This window comes from Gavia stellata, chromosome 13 (assembly GCF_030936135.1).
Source record: "Gavia stellata isolate bGavSte3 chromosome 13, bGavSte3.hap2, whole genome shotgun sequence".
Taxonomy (NCBI): domain Eukaryota; kingdom Metazoa; phylum Chordata; class Aves; order Gaviiformes; family Gaviidae; genus Gavia; species Gavia stellata.
This window is the reverse complement of record NC_082606.1, coordinates 11,542,924-11,557,531: the sequence shown is the minus strand read 5'-3', so window position 1 is coordinate 11,557,531 and position 14,608 is coordinate 11,542,924. Positions and strand designations below refer to the sequence as shown.

At 37.1% G+C, this 14,608-nt stretch overlaps 1 protein-coding gene across 7 annotated transcripts in view; it reads left to right on the top strand.

Moving 5' to 3' along the window:
• The window catches only part of DMXL2 (Dmx like 2), a 57,870-nt gene extending 43,262 nt beyond the window's left edge, over window positions 1-14,608 (top strand). For 4 of the 7 annotated variants that reach the window (XM_059824042.1, XM_059824041.1, XM_059824039.1 and 1 more), the window contains 14 exons: window positions 10-140; window positions 1,089-1,174; window positions 1,424-1,625; window positions 2,701-2,818; window positions 4,088-4,174; window positions 4,252-4,373; window positions 5,134-5,272; window positions 5,861-5,921; window positions 6,008-6,135; window positions 8,197-8,274; window positions 8,892-8,983; window positions 9,578-9,630; window positions 11,770-11,987; window positions 13,128-14,608. In XM_059824042.1, coding sequence (XP_059680025.1) covers window positions 10-140; window positions 1,089-1,174; window positions 1,424-1,625; window positions 2,701-2,818; window positions 4,088-4,174; window positions 4,252-4,373; window positions 5,134-5,272; window positions 5,861-5,921; window positions 6,008-6,135; window positions 8,197-8,274; window positions 8,892-8,983; window positions 9,578-9,630; window positions 11,770-11,987; window positions 13,128-13,337 — 1,725 coding nt within the window. In that variant the 3' untranslated portion in view covers window positions 13,338-14,608. Of the gene's footprint in view, window positions 1-9; window positions 141-1,088; window positions 1,175-1,423; window positions 1,626-2,700; window positions 2,819-3,629; window positions 3,693-4,087; window positions 4,175-4,251; window positions 4,374-5,133; window positions 5,273-5,860; window positions 5,922-6,007; window positions 6,136-8,196; window positions 8,275-8,891; window positions 8,984-9,577; window positions 9,631-11,769; window positions 11,988-13,127 lie in introns of all 7 variants that reach the window. The other 3 variants (XM_059824037.1, XM_059824036.1, XM_059824040.1) reach the window with 2 other exon arrangements.

Below are 14,608 nucleotides of genomic sequence, written 5' to 3'. Positions count from 1 at the left end.
GCGTTGCAGCCATTTCTTCCTTTATCAGACAGCGGTGTTATATATGATTCTGATGAAAGCATTCACAGCGATGAGGAAGAGGATGATGCTTTCCTCTCTGATGTACAGATCCAGGAACACAAAGATGCCAATTCTTACAGGTTAGCAGAAATTGCCACTATTTTAGAATAATTATGTCATGTGCTTGCCTTTGCTTCCAAGTTAAAATAAAGGTCCTCTGCACCGTCCAGTTTAAGTCAAATAATTTTAGTACTGTGGATGGAGTTACCTGTGGCAATGGGATCAGAGAAGTGATAAATTCTCATCACAGTAACATTTCCCCATTTACTTGTCTAAAAAAAATGGGATTAGGAAGTCAAAGCTGTGTGGTTTGCATTTTTTGGGGAGGGGGGAAAAAACAAATGAAAACCCCCCATCTTCATTTTTAAGACACAACGAACATGAGGTGCCACAATACAAGCTCTAGAATGATGTTTTAAACTACTGATTCAAGCATGATCTTTAGTTTTTGAATGAGGGACAGATTAAATAGAACACTTAAAAGACAAAATATTGCAAAATAAGATGAAATAAAGTGGATGACCTCAGTGTTATAATAATGGAGAAAAATTATGGCGCTTTTATGTGGTCTTACAGCTATACTGTATAGGATTTGTATCTTTAATATCTGTGAGACTCTTTCAGTGTGTGCGAAAGCTTCTACCATGAAGGCCAAACTCCAGTAATGTCTTGTCTGTATTCATCGTGATTTCCTGGAGAATTTCAGGAGGTGTTTCGGGGGCTTGTACTTAATTCTCAGTATTGCAGAGGCTCATGCATTCACACTTTTTTATCTGGGGGAAAAGTACAATAATCTGGGATTTGTAAAAGAGAGAAGGAGATACTATTTGTTATAGCGAGGTGCCCTCAGAGGCACCCTTATGTTGCATAATTGATATATAAGTAGCTTTTGCTAGGTGTCTGGTAAACCTTAGCGAACCATCTACACTGTTTTTCTAATCCGTGTAATTGGTAGAAGGAGAAAAATATTCTGCACGTAACTGTGTTAATGTTGTTTTAATACAACTAAATCTATTGGTTTTATACAGCTGGGCTCTTCTGCATCTGACAATGGTAAAATTAGTTCTGCACAATGTTAAGAACTTCTTTCCCATTGCTGGTCTGGAATTCACTGGTATGTTAAATTCTGCTCTACATTTCAGTTTTCTGTGTAAGTGGCTGTCTGTCAGACTTTGCTTTTAATTTTCATCTTTAAACTTTAAATAATTTAATACATTATTTTTTACAATTGCCAACAAGTACATTACCTTTCAAGATTTTTTTTTTTCTTCAATAGTTGTATTATTCTGGGGTTTTATACACACTGTAACTTAAATGATTTTTTTTTTTCTCTAAGCCTTACTTTATTAATATTTCTGTTTAGATCTGCCTGTAACATCACCATTGGGCATTGCTGTAATAAAAAATTTGGAACACTGGGAGCAGATTCTTCAAGATAGAATGGACCAGTTTGAAGGCCCACCACCAAACTACATCAATACTTATCCTAGTGACCTTGGTGTAGGTACAGGACCAGCTATTCTCCGCAATAAAGCAATGATTGAACCTGAAAACACACCATTCAAGTAAGTAGTTTTTTCCTAGCAAAACCCCATTCTTTGATCATAGAAATACTAAAGAGTATTTCCACCTGAAATTAAACAGCCAAATGAAGGTTGACTACATCTTAGTTCTAGCCAATGCTTTACAGAAACCACTTTCCCATGTCCCTTTGTTCCTTCTTATGCAGCTGTCTCCTGCAGCAGCCTTTACTTATTCTGCTGCACGTTTCACAACTGCAGCAAGAATGAAAAACCAGAAGGCAAGAGTGGAGCTTGGAAAGACTACAAATCAAGGGCAACAGCTGCTGCTGGGAAGACCCTATTCAACCTCTTTTACTATTCCTCCAGTAGCAGCTGTCTCCAACCCTAATTCAGCAACAAAAGAGTTATATAATACATGCAGATGTCAGGAAGAGGAGAGAAAGAAAGTTGTAGTACGGTCCCTGTTAAGCCAATCCTCCTGTGTTTAGACCAATATCATGCTTGCAGGTATCTTTAAATGCAGATAGTGAACCATGTTTTCAACTCAAAAATAGCATGCTTTTCTCAATATACTAAAATACAACTTTAGGTTTGCTCTCTATATGTGTCTTTGGATTTGCATGGTTGATACTGCTATAGCATTTTATATTAAAGTATTCTTACAAACATGCACTGCTTCTTTAGAAATATTTGTCCTCAAATCTGAGGCAATGAATTTTATCTAGCTCATATATGAGCTAAATATTTGTGAATGCTTTTGAATACCGAAAGAAATACATAAGGAAATTCTGTAGGGCCAGCATAATTCCAACATAAAAGCAGTTTTAGTAGAGTGCAAATATATACATAAATGCAAGTCAGCAGATTAAACTGTAGTTCGTGGAAGTTAGTAACATAACACAGATTTTTAAAAAATGCAAGAAAAAAGTATCTCTTGATATTTGCCTTGAACAAATTAGAGCTTCAACTTTCAATGTTTTTTTTTTTTCTTCAAATTGGAATTTCATCTAAAGTCATTCAGAGTCTTTCTTTAGATTTATGTTTTTTGTCCACCTTTAATTACATTGAAGCTTTTCCTTTTTTTTACTTTTTTCTTTTCTTCTTCTGTTTTGTCCAGATCAAAGGATTATTCAGCTCTTCCAGCAAAAAGGCTCTGGCACTTTCTTGTGAAGCAAGAACTTCTTCAGGAGACTTTCATAAGATATATATTCACAAAGAAAAGAAAGCAAAGTGAGGTAAACAAAGAATGTAACTTTTTTTTTAAAAAGAAAGCTCAATTATAACTGTTCCTCAGTCTCTTCAGTATTTCTTTTAATTTTTCTTTCCATTTTTTCGTTGGCATTTCAATTTCCTTTCTTTCATTTAACAGTGTTTGGATTTTTTTTAAAATCAACATGACTGTCATGTTGTTTACTGAAATTTCAACTGAACTGAGTATTTTTAGACAAGACATATCTCACCTTACCTTTATGTATTTGAATACTGTCCTAATAAAGAAACAGAACATTTGCGATAATGGTAATAGGTAAATAAATTTGAGTATTCATATAATATTTTTTGTGTGTCCTACTGAAAAAGAAATTTAAATGAGCTATTACTTTGTGTATATGTATATATGCATGAGTAATATATACATATAAAAGTAATATTATATAGTAATATATAATATGGGGCTGTACAAATTGTACCAGTTACAACTGTAATGAGTTCTAACTGAAAATTTAAACCAACACAAAAGTACCATGGGAAATAAGTATACTATTTAATATCTTTAAGAATTCCTGTAAGTATGGAGTTTGTGTGTGTATTACTCCTCCATTTATTTACTATGTCATACATTTTGTGTTCATCTAGGAGGCATTACATTTTAAGTGAGTTTGTTTAGATTCCTGTCCTAGTTTCTGTGCCTTTTATAAGAAGTTAAAAATACATTTGTCATCATTTACTGACAGAGTGGCCTTTAAAATCTAGTTTGGAATGTTTCATTCTTTTTTTATATTTGTTTGTGCATGTGTTTTGTGTTTGTGACTGTGTGATGTTATGTAGTCTGTAGAAGATCGTGTGGAGCAGGTCAAACAAAACTGCGTAGCAGAAGATCACAAAAACAAGGTAGTATCCCTTCTCCCAAACCTCTAGCACATTCTTAAAAGTTCTGTGGAACTGGCTTTTCTTTCTCTACTGTGACTAACAGAAGCTATATGTTCTGTGTAGTCTGTGTGGCAGGCTTTTAATCAGTGAATTAACTTTGGATGTCCTGATAATTGGGATGAGTGAACACCTTGTAAATAGTGTTGCACACACAACTTTGTGTTTCTTACACTCAAATGTAACTTTTGGCTTCTAGAACACCAAAGAGTATGAGAAGTCTAAAGTTTAGCTTCCTAAACAACGCTGAGGCCACTGAACTTTTCTTGCATGAATTTTGTATTGATTTTTGCAGTCTGAATGTACCTCTACAAAATGGATTTTCACACTAATTGAAATTTCTTATAAATGTTTTGTAGGTTGAAGCAGATCTTGGCTACCCTGGAGGAAAAGCAAAAATCATTCACAAAGAATCAGATATGATAATGGCATTTGCCATTAATAAGGTAAGCCTCAAATACTACAATAAGTGTAATAAAAAGATCTTTATAGTTAGTATAAATTTTCTATTTGTGCTGCATAGGCAAACAGCAATGAAATTGTTTTGGCATCCACACATGATGTTCAAGAACTTGATATTTCAGCTCTACTGGCTGCTCAGTCATTTATATGGATCGGGGAAGAATATGACAGAGAGTCCAAAAGGTAGGATTGTTTCTTTGTGGTTATATTAAGAGTATTGGTTTACTGTGAGGCTGCATATATAATACCTGTGTAAGCACAAGTGGATCATACAAAAAAAGTTTATTACTCTTCTTCTGTAGATTTCAGATTGCTTTACAAAGGAGTGAGGGAAGGCAAAAGAATAACTTCTGTCTTTGTTTTACACATGGAGAAACTAAGGTTTCGAGGTGTTTAAGTATTTTGGGCACGTCTGCACTGCACACTGAAGTAAAATCCCATGGTGCATAAGCTAATAAAGGAAGTGCTACCTTAAAAACACTGCAGTTGTATCATTGCAGTGTTGAGGCTAGTTGCAGTAGCTGATGCTAGTTGCATAATGCAATGGCCTGAATTACTGTCTCCTCCACTATTGTGCTGAGAACCATGAATGTATCAGCTGCAGCAAGCACTCATCTGTACCACACTCCATTGCACAGAACAGATATACGTATAGACACACAGATCAGGAATATTCCAACAATATTCTTCTCAAGAGAGCTTATATTCCCAATGCCTGTCTACCACAGTTAGGATCATCTGTCAAGGTTAAACACCAATAGCTTTAGAGCACATGGAAAGCGTTTGTACAGTGTAAGTCCAGGAATTACTGCTTTATAGTTTCATTATAATCACTTTCTCTACCCACTGCCATGAGGCTGTTGACTATGAGATAAGGAAAGAGCATTGGTAGCAAAGAAACATTTTGTTTTTTTTAAAGCAGAACACTGCTGTTCTTTTACAGTTCTGATGATATTGACTTCTGTGGTTCTACCACAACACTAACTCAGTCAACTGCACCGTCTTTTGGAATGAATCAGATACAACCATCTTCATCTATGCCATGGTTAGGCAGTGGTCAAACTAGCACTGGAGCTGGCGTGGTAAGTACTTTTGTTGCATGCAGCTCAGGAGACTGTCACTTTTTTTAGTGTATTATTTAGTAGAGACCTAGTGTAATTAGTCATCATACTGTTATGCAATGTTGACATAAAAGGTCTGCAGTGACAAAGACCTGGCCAAAAAGAAGGCCAAACTAAGCATTTTCTTGTGTATTGTAGCATAGAATTATTGTGACATAGAAAATAATGGGACAATCAGGTTTTTCTTTCTTATGAGAACTTTGAGGTAGGACCTGGATTCTGGGGACAAAACAAAACAAACAAAAAAAGCCAACCAAAACTAGAACAATCCCAAACTTCAATATCAAAAGTGTACATATCAGCATGTGCTTAAGTTCTTTGTATAATAGAGGATAATATTAATACTATTTGAACTTTCATGTCTAGCTGTCATAAACAGGCTTTAATTACTATACTGCAACCAAACATAATTAGATGCAAATAATGTTAGCTTAACAGGCTTTTTTTAACGGGGGGACGCTCACCATGTAGTAGTATAAACAAAACAGAAGAGTATGTTTGTGTCTTTTTTTTCAAAATTATTTTAATTTTTATTTGTTTTATATGAAGCTTATTAAAAGAAATCTGAATAACGTCAAGAGAATGGCTTCACATCCAGTCCATCAGTATTGTAAGTGAATCACACTTACTAGTACAGAGTAGATAATTTCCTATAAAATATGGTAGTATTAATGAACACCTATCTTTTAATCGTAGATCTTACAGGAGCACAAGATGGTAGTGTTCGAATGTTTGAATGGACAAGGCCACAGCAATTGGTATGCTTCCAGCAGGCTGGGAACGCCAGGGTTACAAGAATGTATTTCAATTCCCAGGGCAATAAGGTAAGTACAACATTTAGGATTTTTCCTATTTTTTTATTCATAAGGAAACATTTGGTTGTGCTGTGACCTCTAAAAACAGTTAAAACTGGTGTCACAAAACTGTTAGGATGTACTAGAATGATGGCATAAGCAGTATCATATCATTCACTTTGGCTGCATGTGGAAGCTTGGTAATAAACGCTGATCCTTATTTTCCTTTCTCTTCTGTCAGCTTCACGCTGCTATCCCACATCCCGTTTGCCACATTTTCAGACTTTTTGTTCTCCCTGTTCTGAAATCTGTGTTCCCATGTGGTGATCTTTTTAAACTAAACATTTAAAAAAAAAAATTGAGCTTACTTATTTTGTAGACGCAAACTTGTATCAATCTAGGTGCGGGTCTTCAAGAAGTGCTTCACACTTTGTATTCTGGCCAAGATAAAGTTTTGACAGAATGCTTTACCTAGAAGATATATATAATACAACCCATTAGTTGAAGAATGTCAGTATACTCCAGTACAGAGGAGAGCAGAGAGTACAAGAGACCCATACACTTTGGCCAGAAATGGCTCTGTGAGATATGTGAGATGCAGAAAACAGTGGACAAAGAAAGAAATCTGGAGGAATACCCATCTCTTCAGTTTTTCATGTTGCCCGTTCTGTTATTTTAGCAGGTCTTGTCTGCATTTTATTGACAAACTATTTAACTTCATTATAGTTAAAATCCATAAAAAGTCAATTAAAGGAGTTTGGGTATAAATGTAAGATAACTATAAAACAGCAAAGGTCAACTTTTAGAAATAGCTGAAAATATAAATTATGTCCCAGCATACCTATTTTCAGGTAGCATAAAATCTCATTTAAACATTTTCTTAAAAATTAGTGTTTTGAGATATTGCAATCTAAACATCATATTCGCACCTCGAATCCTTTGTTCAGTTTTGGGCCCCTCACTACAAGAAGGACATTGAGGTGCTGGAGCGTGTCCAGAGAAGGGCAACAAAGCTGGTGAGGAGTCTGGAGCACAAGTCTTATGAGGAGCGGCTGAGGGAACTGGGGTTGTTTAGTCTGGAGAAGAGGAGGCTGAGGGGAGACCTCATCGCTCTCTACAATTACCTGAAAGGGGGTTGCAGAGAGGTGGGTGTTGGTCTCTTCTCCCAAGTGACTAGTGACAGGACAAGAGGAAATGGCCTCAAGTTGTGCCAGGGGAGGTTTAGGCTGGATATTAGGAAAAATTTCTTTACTGAGAGAGGGGTGAGGCACTGGAATAAGCGGCCCAGGGAAGTGGTGGAGTCACCCTCACTGGAGGTGTTCAAGGAATGTGTGGACAAGGCATTGTGGGACATGGTTTAATGGGCATGGTGGTGTTGGGTTGATGGTTGGACTCTATGATCTTACAGGTCTTTTCCAACCTTAGTGATTCTGTGATCACATGGGAATCAATTTAAGTAAGAAGATGTACTAGTTGTCCCCACTGCTTCACATAAAGGGCACTCAGGCAGAACTCATGAAACCTGACTAAAAGGAGAAAATATAAAAATAATTCTAGGTATTTTTAAAAACATTTTGTAAAATACTTATAGAATATGCTGTATAGAATATACAGTATTAATTGTTATGCATTTTGATTAACTCAGTCATTTTACCATTCATGATATAGTACAGTCCTTCCATAATTGTTCTTATCATGCTTTTATGGCATGCTGTCATACATCTTACTTTACTAAGCGTTTTCAAGTAGAGTGATGGAGTAATGATGCCTCTGTAAGCTTTAGCATTTAACATTAGTATTTGAAAGATAAGCTTCCATACATTAAAAAGCCTCCATTTCCAGAAGAGAGTTAGGTCCGTAGGAGAGCATCAATCATTGAATAATCATTAAACAATCAGCACTGAACTCACTAGGCTTCTAAACTACTTTTTTGTACCTGACAATCACTGATCACTGCTGTTGATATTTAATGTGCAGGCTATGGTTTGGTGGTTTAGGTGGGTTTTTTCTTGAAGTCAGCTCTTGACTGTCATGAATTAAGCAGCCAGTAACCAGTATGTTATGCTAATAAATGCAGTTCATCCCTTGCAGTGCGGTGTTGCTGATGGTGAAGGATTTCTAAGTATTTGGCAAGTAAACCAAACCACCTCAAATCCTAAGCCCTATCTGGTAAGTAAACGGAAATTTTTATTTTTATTTTTTTCTTTTTATAGAGAAAAGTTAAGTCTTTGAGACTTCAGACAGGCCAAGAACGTAAGAGTTTCACTGAGTTGTTTTTGATTTTGCTGCTTTTTAATTGGCATGCTTCATCAAAACATCTGTAGCGTTTCAATGATACATCTTTGGAAAACTAGTTGTACAATGACCATAAGCTGCAATGTAATTACAAATACTACTTCAGCATTACTCTTGATTAGCCTTGAAAAATCGGAGCTGACAGTAATGACTTTACAACCCCAAGACTTAGTAAAAATACCCTCTTCAATTCTTTTCACTGCTTCTTAACAGTACATGAAGACTGTGCTTGATTTGAAATTCAGGCTATTGTGAAACACTATATTGTGGATTTGTTATAGTTCACTTATTTTAGTATCTTTTTATTTTGTACTGGATTTTTAATTCATTGCTCCATTCTCTGAGGTTTCAAACTGCATTGCCTGTCAGTTTTTAAACTGTTTAAAAGACTGCTTGTGTTATGCTATCAGCAACATTGGACTGATAGTAACTTTTGATGCAGACTACAACTGGTAAGATTGCATCTTTTTTGTTTGTTTTGTTTTTAATAGAGTTGGCAGTGCCACAGTAAAACCACAAGTGACTTTGCATTTATAACCTCTTCGAGTCTAGTTGCTACATCGGGACAGTCCAATGATAACAGGTGTGTTTAAAGAAACAACGAGGAGTTTCACTAGAGCTACCTATTCATCTCCATTAACTTGCTAGCTCTTGTGCATTAATGTGTGGCTGACATTTTATGGCTCGGTGTTCTAAGCTTTGTTACAGCTTGAACTTGCCAGATCATTTCTTTGAATATCATTCCTTCAGTCGCTTGTTTCCCAAATATAGTTTTTGTGAGGAGTAGTCAACAGTTAAAACCAGTTTTTTTCAAGGTGTATTCCAAATGCAACTAGTTTGACATGATGCTGTTGCTGGGGGAAGACACATGTTCAGCAAAGGCAAGATAATTCTTTTTCTCTGAAAAGAACAACTTCTATAATTTCTTGGTACAACCTAGGATTAGTACACATCTTAAAGGTAGAAAGTATAGTTTCACTAAGAAGCAAAAAAGAGCATAGAAAGAGTTAAAGCTCTTAACTCTTTGCATATGCTCTCCAATGACTGCAGAGAGTCAAGGGTTCCTTGTTCAGTTCTACCTTCTAGGCTTTGACATCAAATGTGAACACTTTCTGAGTCATGTCACCCCATGAATCACTTAGCAACAGGCCATAATGACTTTTTTTTTTCCCCTCAGAAACGTGTGCCTCTGGGACACTTTGGTTTCATCTGGTAACAGTCTTATACACGGTAAGTACTGCAGTGAAAATGAAACCTCTACTTCTTACTGACTAAGGAAATACAGCATGTGTATGCATTTCGGGCAAGGGGGAACATTTGCGCTGGGGAACTGGTCTAAATGTGTTGCACACTAATGCATGCACCAGAACTGGTACTATATAGTCTCTAGCATGATGTTAATCTGCTCTATGTAGAAAAGTATGAAGAAAGAAAGTCATGTACAAAGCTGGTTTTGTGACAGTATTAATAAAGTCTAAAATATCTGAATACAGTTCTGAAAAAAAAAAATTAACAGCTGACTAATTAAGGCTGCATTATTGAACTCTTATGTGTATGCAGCCTTTCAACTTAAACTGGCACGTAATTAATATATCCAGTACTCTGTTGAAGCACAGGCAAAGAGACAACTGTAGGTAATAGTAGAAGCAACTCCTGTCTACAGCACTTGGACTGGATTCTTAAAAAGATGTTTGTGTCTATTTGACAAAGTTCAATAATTTCATCTTTAGGTAACGAACTAAAGCAAAATTCTTTCATGTTGTGCCATGAAAGAAAGATACATACAAATCCAAATATAATATCTTGGGCTTTTAAAAGAGCAAATTCAACCATTATAAACAACTGCAAACAACTCTAGTACTTGAATAAGCAATAGGTGCATTCTGAGATTCATATTTTAAAACTAGCAGATTGCACAGAAGTTCAGCCTCATTTTAAATAAATTGAGTCAGGGCTCCTATGAAAAATGGGTTAGGAAATTAGCATATAATAATACATATGTATAAGGTAATTAATACTTTAAATTTTTAGTTCAGCTACATTATTTTTTTAGCTCAGGAATTTAATTGAGTTTAATAGAGTGAATTTCATCTCATAAATTCAGGTATGTGCCTGTATTCACAGTATCACAGGGTTATGATTAGTGGCACGGAGTCTAGTTGAAGGTCTGTAACAAGTGGTATTCCCCAGGGGTCAGTACTGGGTCCAGCCCTGTTCAATGTATTCATCAGTGACCTGGATGAAGGGATAGAGTGTGCCCTCGGCAAGTTTGCTGATGACACAAAACTGGGAGGAGTGGCGGACACACCGGAAGGCTGCGCTGCCATTCCGCATGACCTGGACAGGCTGGAGAGTTGGGCAGAGAGGAACCTTATGAAATTCAACAAAGGCACGTGTAGGGTACTGCACCTGGGGAGGAATAACCCCACGCACCAGTACAGGTGAGGGGCTGAGCTGCTGGAGAGCAGCTCTGTGGAAAGGGACCTGGGAGTCCTGGGGGACAACAGGATGGCCACGAGCCAGCAACGTGCCCTTGTGGCCAAGAAGGCCAATGGCATCCTGGGGTGCATCCAGAAGAGTGTGGCTAGCAGGGCGAGGGAGCTTATCCTCCCCCTCTACTCTGCCCTGGTGAGGCCGCATCTGGAGGACTGTGTCCAGTTCTGGGCTCCCCGGTTCAAGAAGGACAGGGAGCTGCTGGAGAGGGTATGGCAAAGGGCTACGCAGATGATTAGGGGACTGGAACGTCTTTCTTGTGAGGAAAGGCTGAGGGACTTGGGTCTTTTTAGTCTGGAGAAGAGAAGACTGAAGGGGGATCTTACTAGTGCTTCTAAATACTTGAGGGGTGGGTGCCAGGAGGATGGGGCCAGTCTTTTTTCAGTGGTGCCCAGTGACAGGACGAGAGGTAACGGGCACAAACTTGGCCATAGGAATTTCCATCTAACCATGAGGAGGAACCACTTTACCTTGAGGGTGGTAGAGCACTGGAACAGGCTGCCCAGAGAGGTTGTGGAGTCTCCTTCTCTGGAGATATTCAAAACTTACCTGGACGCATTCCTGTGCAATCTGCTCTAGGTGGCCCTGCTCTGGCAGGGGGGTTGGACTAGATGATCTCCAGAGGTCCCTTCCAACCCCTATCATTCTGTGATTCTAAAATAAATTAGACTACATATCACGCTTTCTTGTGCATTAGATCTATATAGCTCTTATGAGAGCAAAAATCTGTCAGCTGATACAACATTACCCATATGAAGGAATCTATCTGTTAAGTTAGAAAATATTCAGACAACAATTTATAGAAGAAATGCATTTTAAGATTGAAAGCTACTTACAATTTCAAATCTATTGAATTCTGACATCCTTCTTCTTCAGCCTTCACTTGTCATGATCACGGTGCCACAGTACTTCAGTATGCACCTAAACATCAACTGCTAATTTCTGGAGGTAGGAAAGGATGTATCTGCATCTTTGACATCAGACAGAGGCAGATCCTTTACAACTTCCAAGCACATGAATCAGCTGTTAAGGCCCTTGCACTGGATCCTTCTGAGGACTATTTTGTTACAGGGTCAGCAGAAGGTAACATGAAGGTAAGGTATCAAAGGAGCTGATAGGAGGGTATTTAGCTGAAGTAGTGTATTGACATACATTGATCAGTATGCTGTAAATAGCCAGGTGAATGCGGTAACAAAACAAAAACAAACCCAAAAACCCCAAACCTACATTTGATATACAGGATGCTTACCTTATATTTGTAATGTAAACTTAAATATACTAATATCCTTCTAAAGGAAGTAGGTTTTGTTCTCCGCTGAACAAGATTAAAGTCTTTTTTTAAGTTGTGTGACTGAATTTTAAGTGGATAAAGCAAAGTGCATGATTCTGAAGTCTTAGCTTTATTTTTCTCTCTCAAAAAATGTTCTGGTTTTGCCTTTGGATATATCTGTTTGTAGTACAGGGGGCGCTCAGTAATTTCAACATTGTGTAAAGTTTCTGTAACACAAAGTTCTGGGTTTGTTCTCTATGCTGTAGCCCCAGACAGCTACTGAGATGTCATAGTAGTAAAAAACAAACAACAAGAAAAACAACCCAAAACAGAAATACAGTCCCTGTTTTGATGGGCTTATTTCCTGAATACTAAAAGAAGGAAAGACAAGAACATGGTACAAAGAAGGAGAATACAGTTTCTATCCTTTTAGCTGGATTGCATACTGTTTAATGTGCTTTCTTTGCCTCCGCACACTTTGTGGCCTGGTCCTGATGAGGGCTTCTGCAACTTAGGACACAACAGACAGCGGTGCTACCACTCTGCATGCTTATTAATTATGCAGCTTACTCCCTGCAGCATTCCTTAGCAGAAAAGCACTTCCAGCTCCTGGAAAGCTGACAATAGCCATCTTGGATTAAAATGCAGCCTGTCCATTTCTGCAGTTTTCATGGGGGGGAAGCTGTGAGGGGCACTACTGATCAGGTAACGCAGGGCAGCTTCACCTTGCCGAGTAACCAGCTGGTCCACATTAAGGGAGCCTTACACTGTCTTGCCTTACGCTTCATCAGGAGCCTCTCAAGACTCTTGGACTTGTTGTAGCTGTTGCTAAATAAGACAACAAAAAATACTCTTTATCTTTGCTGAATAGGGTTTAGAACAGCCAGGAATCTGAAACATTGGGGGAAAAAAACCAAATACTAATTTTAATCTTCTTTTGTCATTTGTCATTCTTTTGATACAGGTGTGGAGACTGACTGGCTATAATTTAATTCATTCATTTAAAAATGAACATGCTAAGCAGTCCATTTTCAGAAATATTGGTGCTGGTGTCACCCAGATTGAAACTGTGCAAGGCAATCGTATCTTCTCCTGTGGAGCAGATGGCACGCTGAAAATGAGGGTTCTTCCCAATGCTTTCAATGTACCTTCAGGCATTTTTGACATTCTGTAGCATTATGTGAGCTAATCCTGTTTTTATACAATGTCCCTTTAAGTAGCTAAAAACACAGTGATATGCACTGTGGAAAGGAAATACTCTGTTTCCTTTCAGAGCAATTACTGCAGCATTAAGTATTATGGGGGAGAAAAAATTAAAAAAAAAAAACTTTCACAACAGGTATATTTTGAGTATGTCCATAAAGATCACTGGGTTGGAAATGCATGTACTGTATTGTAAAAGCAAAGAATTAAACCCAGTACAGTCAGTCATAGGTGGGGTTATTGCTCAGTAACCCACAAGTTGCATTAGTAAGCTTATTGTAAAGATTCTGACAATTGTCAGTCACTTAACAAGCACTGTGGCTCTACTAGTCAGTAAGCATTTCTGATGTGATTCTGATTATTTTTATTCCAGTTTTTCCCCACTAATTGAAGCATGTGTACAACTTTTCATTGTAAAATAGTTTAGTTTTAATTAAGGGTACTCAGTGTATTTGATTTTTGCAAGAAAGTGTAATGGATGCAAATGCCATGGAACATGTGCAATCAAGAACGTACTGTGAGACATGTATCATTTTATGCTGAGATTTTTTTTTTCCCCAGTTAGTATTAATACACAGTTGATACTGTAACTTGCACATCAACACATTTTTAAATGTGATTGTTTTTAATTTGCACACTATTTTCCTTTCTTTCTGAAAGCTATGTTTTCTATTTGACACCTGCCTTTACTTTAGGAATGTATTGTAAGTACTAAATGTTTATAGTGAAGACATCCATGATTCTAGTCAGCTTTTAGTTTTAAAATTAATATGTCCAGAAAATATTTCATTAATTGAAGCTGTTAAGAGAATACCAATAGAAAGTATAATGCCACATTTCAGATGAATGTCAGGTTTTATGTGGCCAGCTAGTCAATAGTGGATAAAACTGGTAATTAAATTATTACCACAGTATATTGTATAAACTATGCAGAGTTCAATATTGTTTGCTTGTAATATAACTAGCTACTGTTGTCAGATGTATTTTTCTGTTATAAACAAAAAACATGTTCTTAAGAGACTGGAACGGATGTCTGCGTATTTAAATGTTAACAAACTGTCTTATTCCTCCAATCCAAATTTTGATGTCTGTGCTGTATTGTAAAATATACTAGAATAAAAAGCACCTTTCTCCAAAGGTGATTTTAAATTGCAGGCTGGGAATTATGAAAAGAAAGAAGGGTAAATGTCATTGTTTAGTTTTCCCTTTGGAAGTTAAATAAATTTCTTTTATTTCATGGAA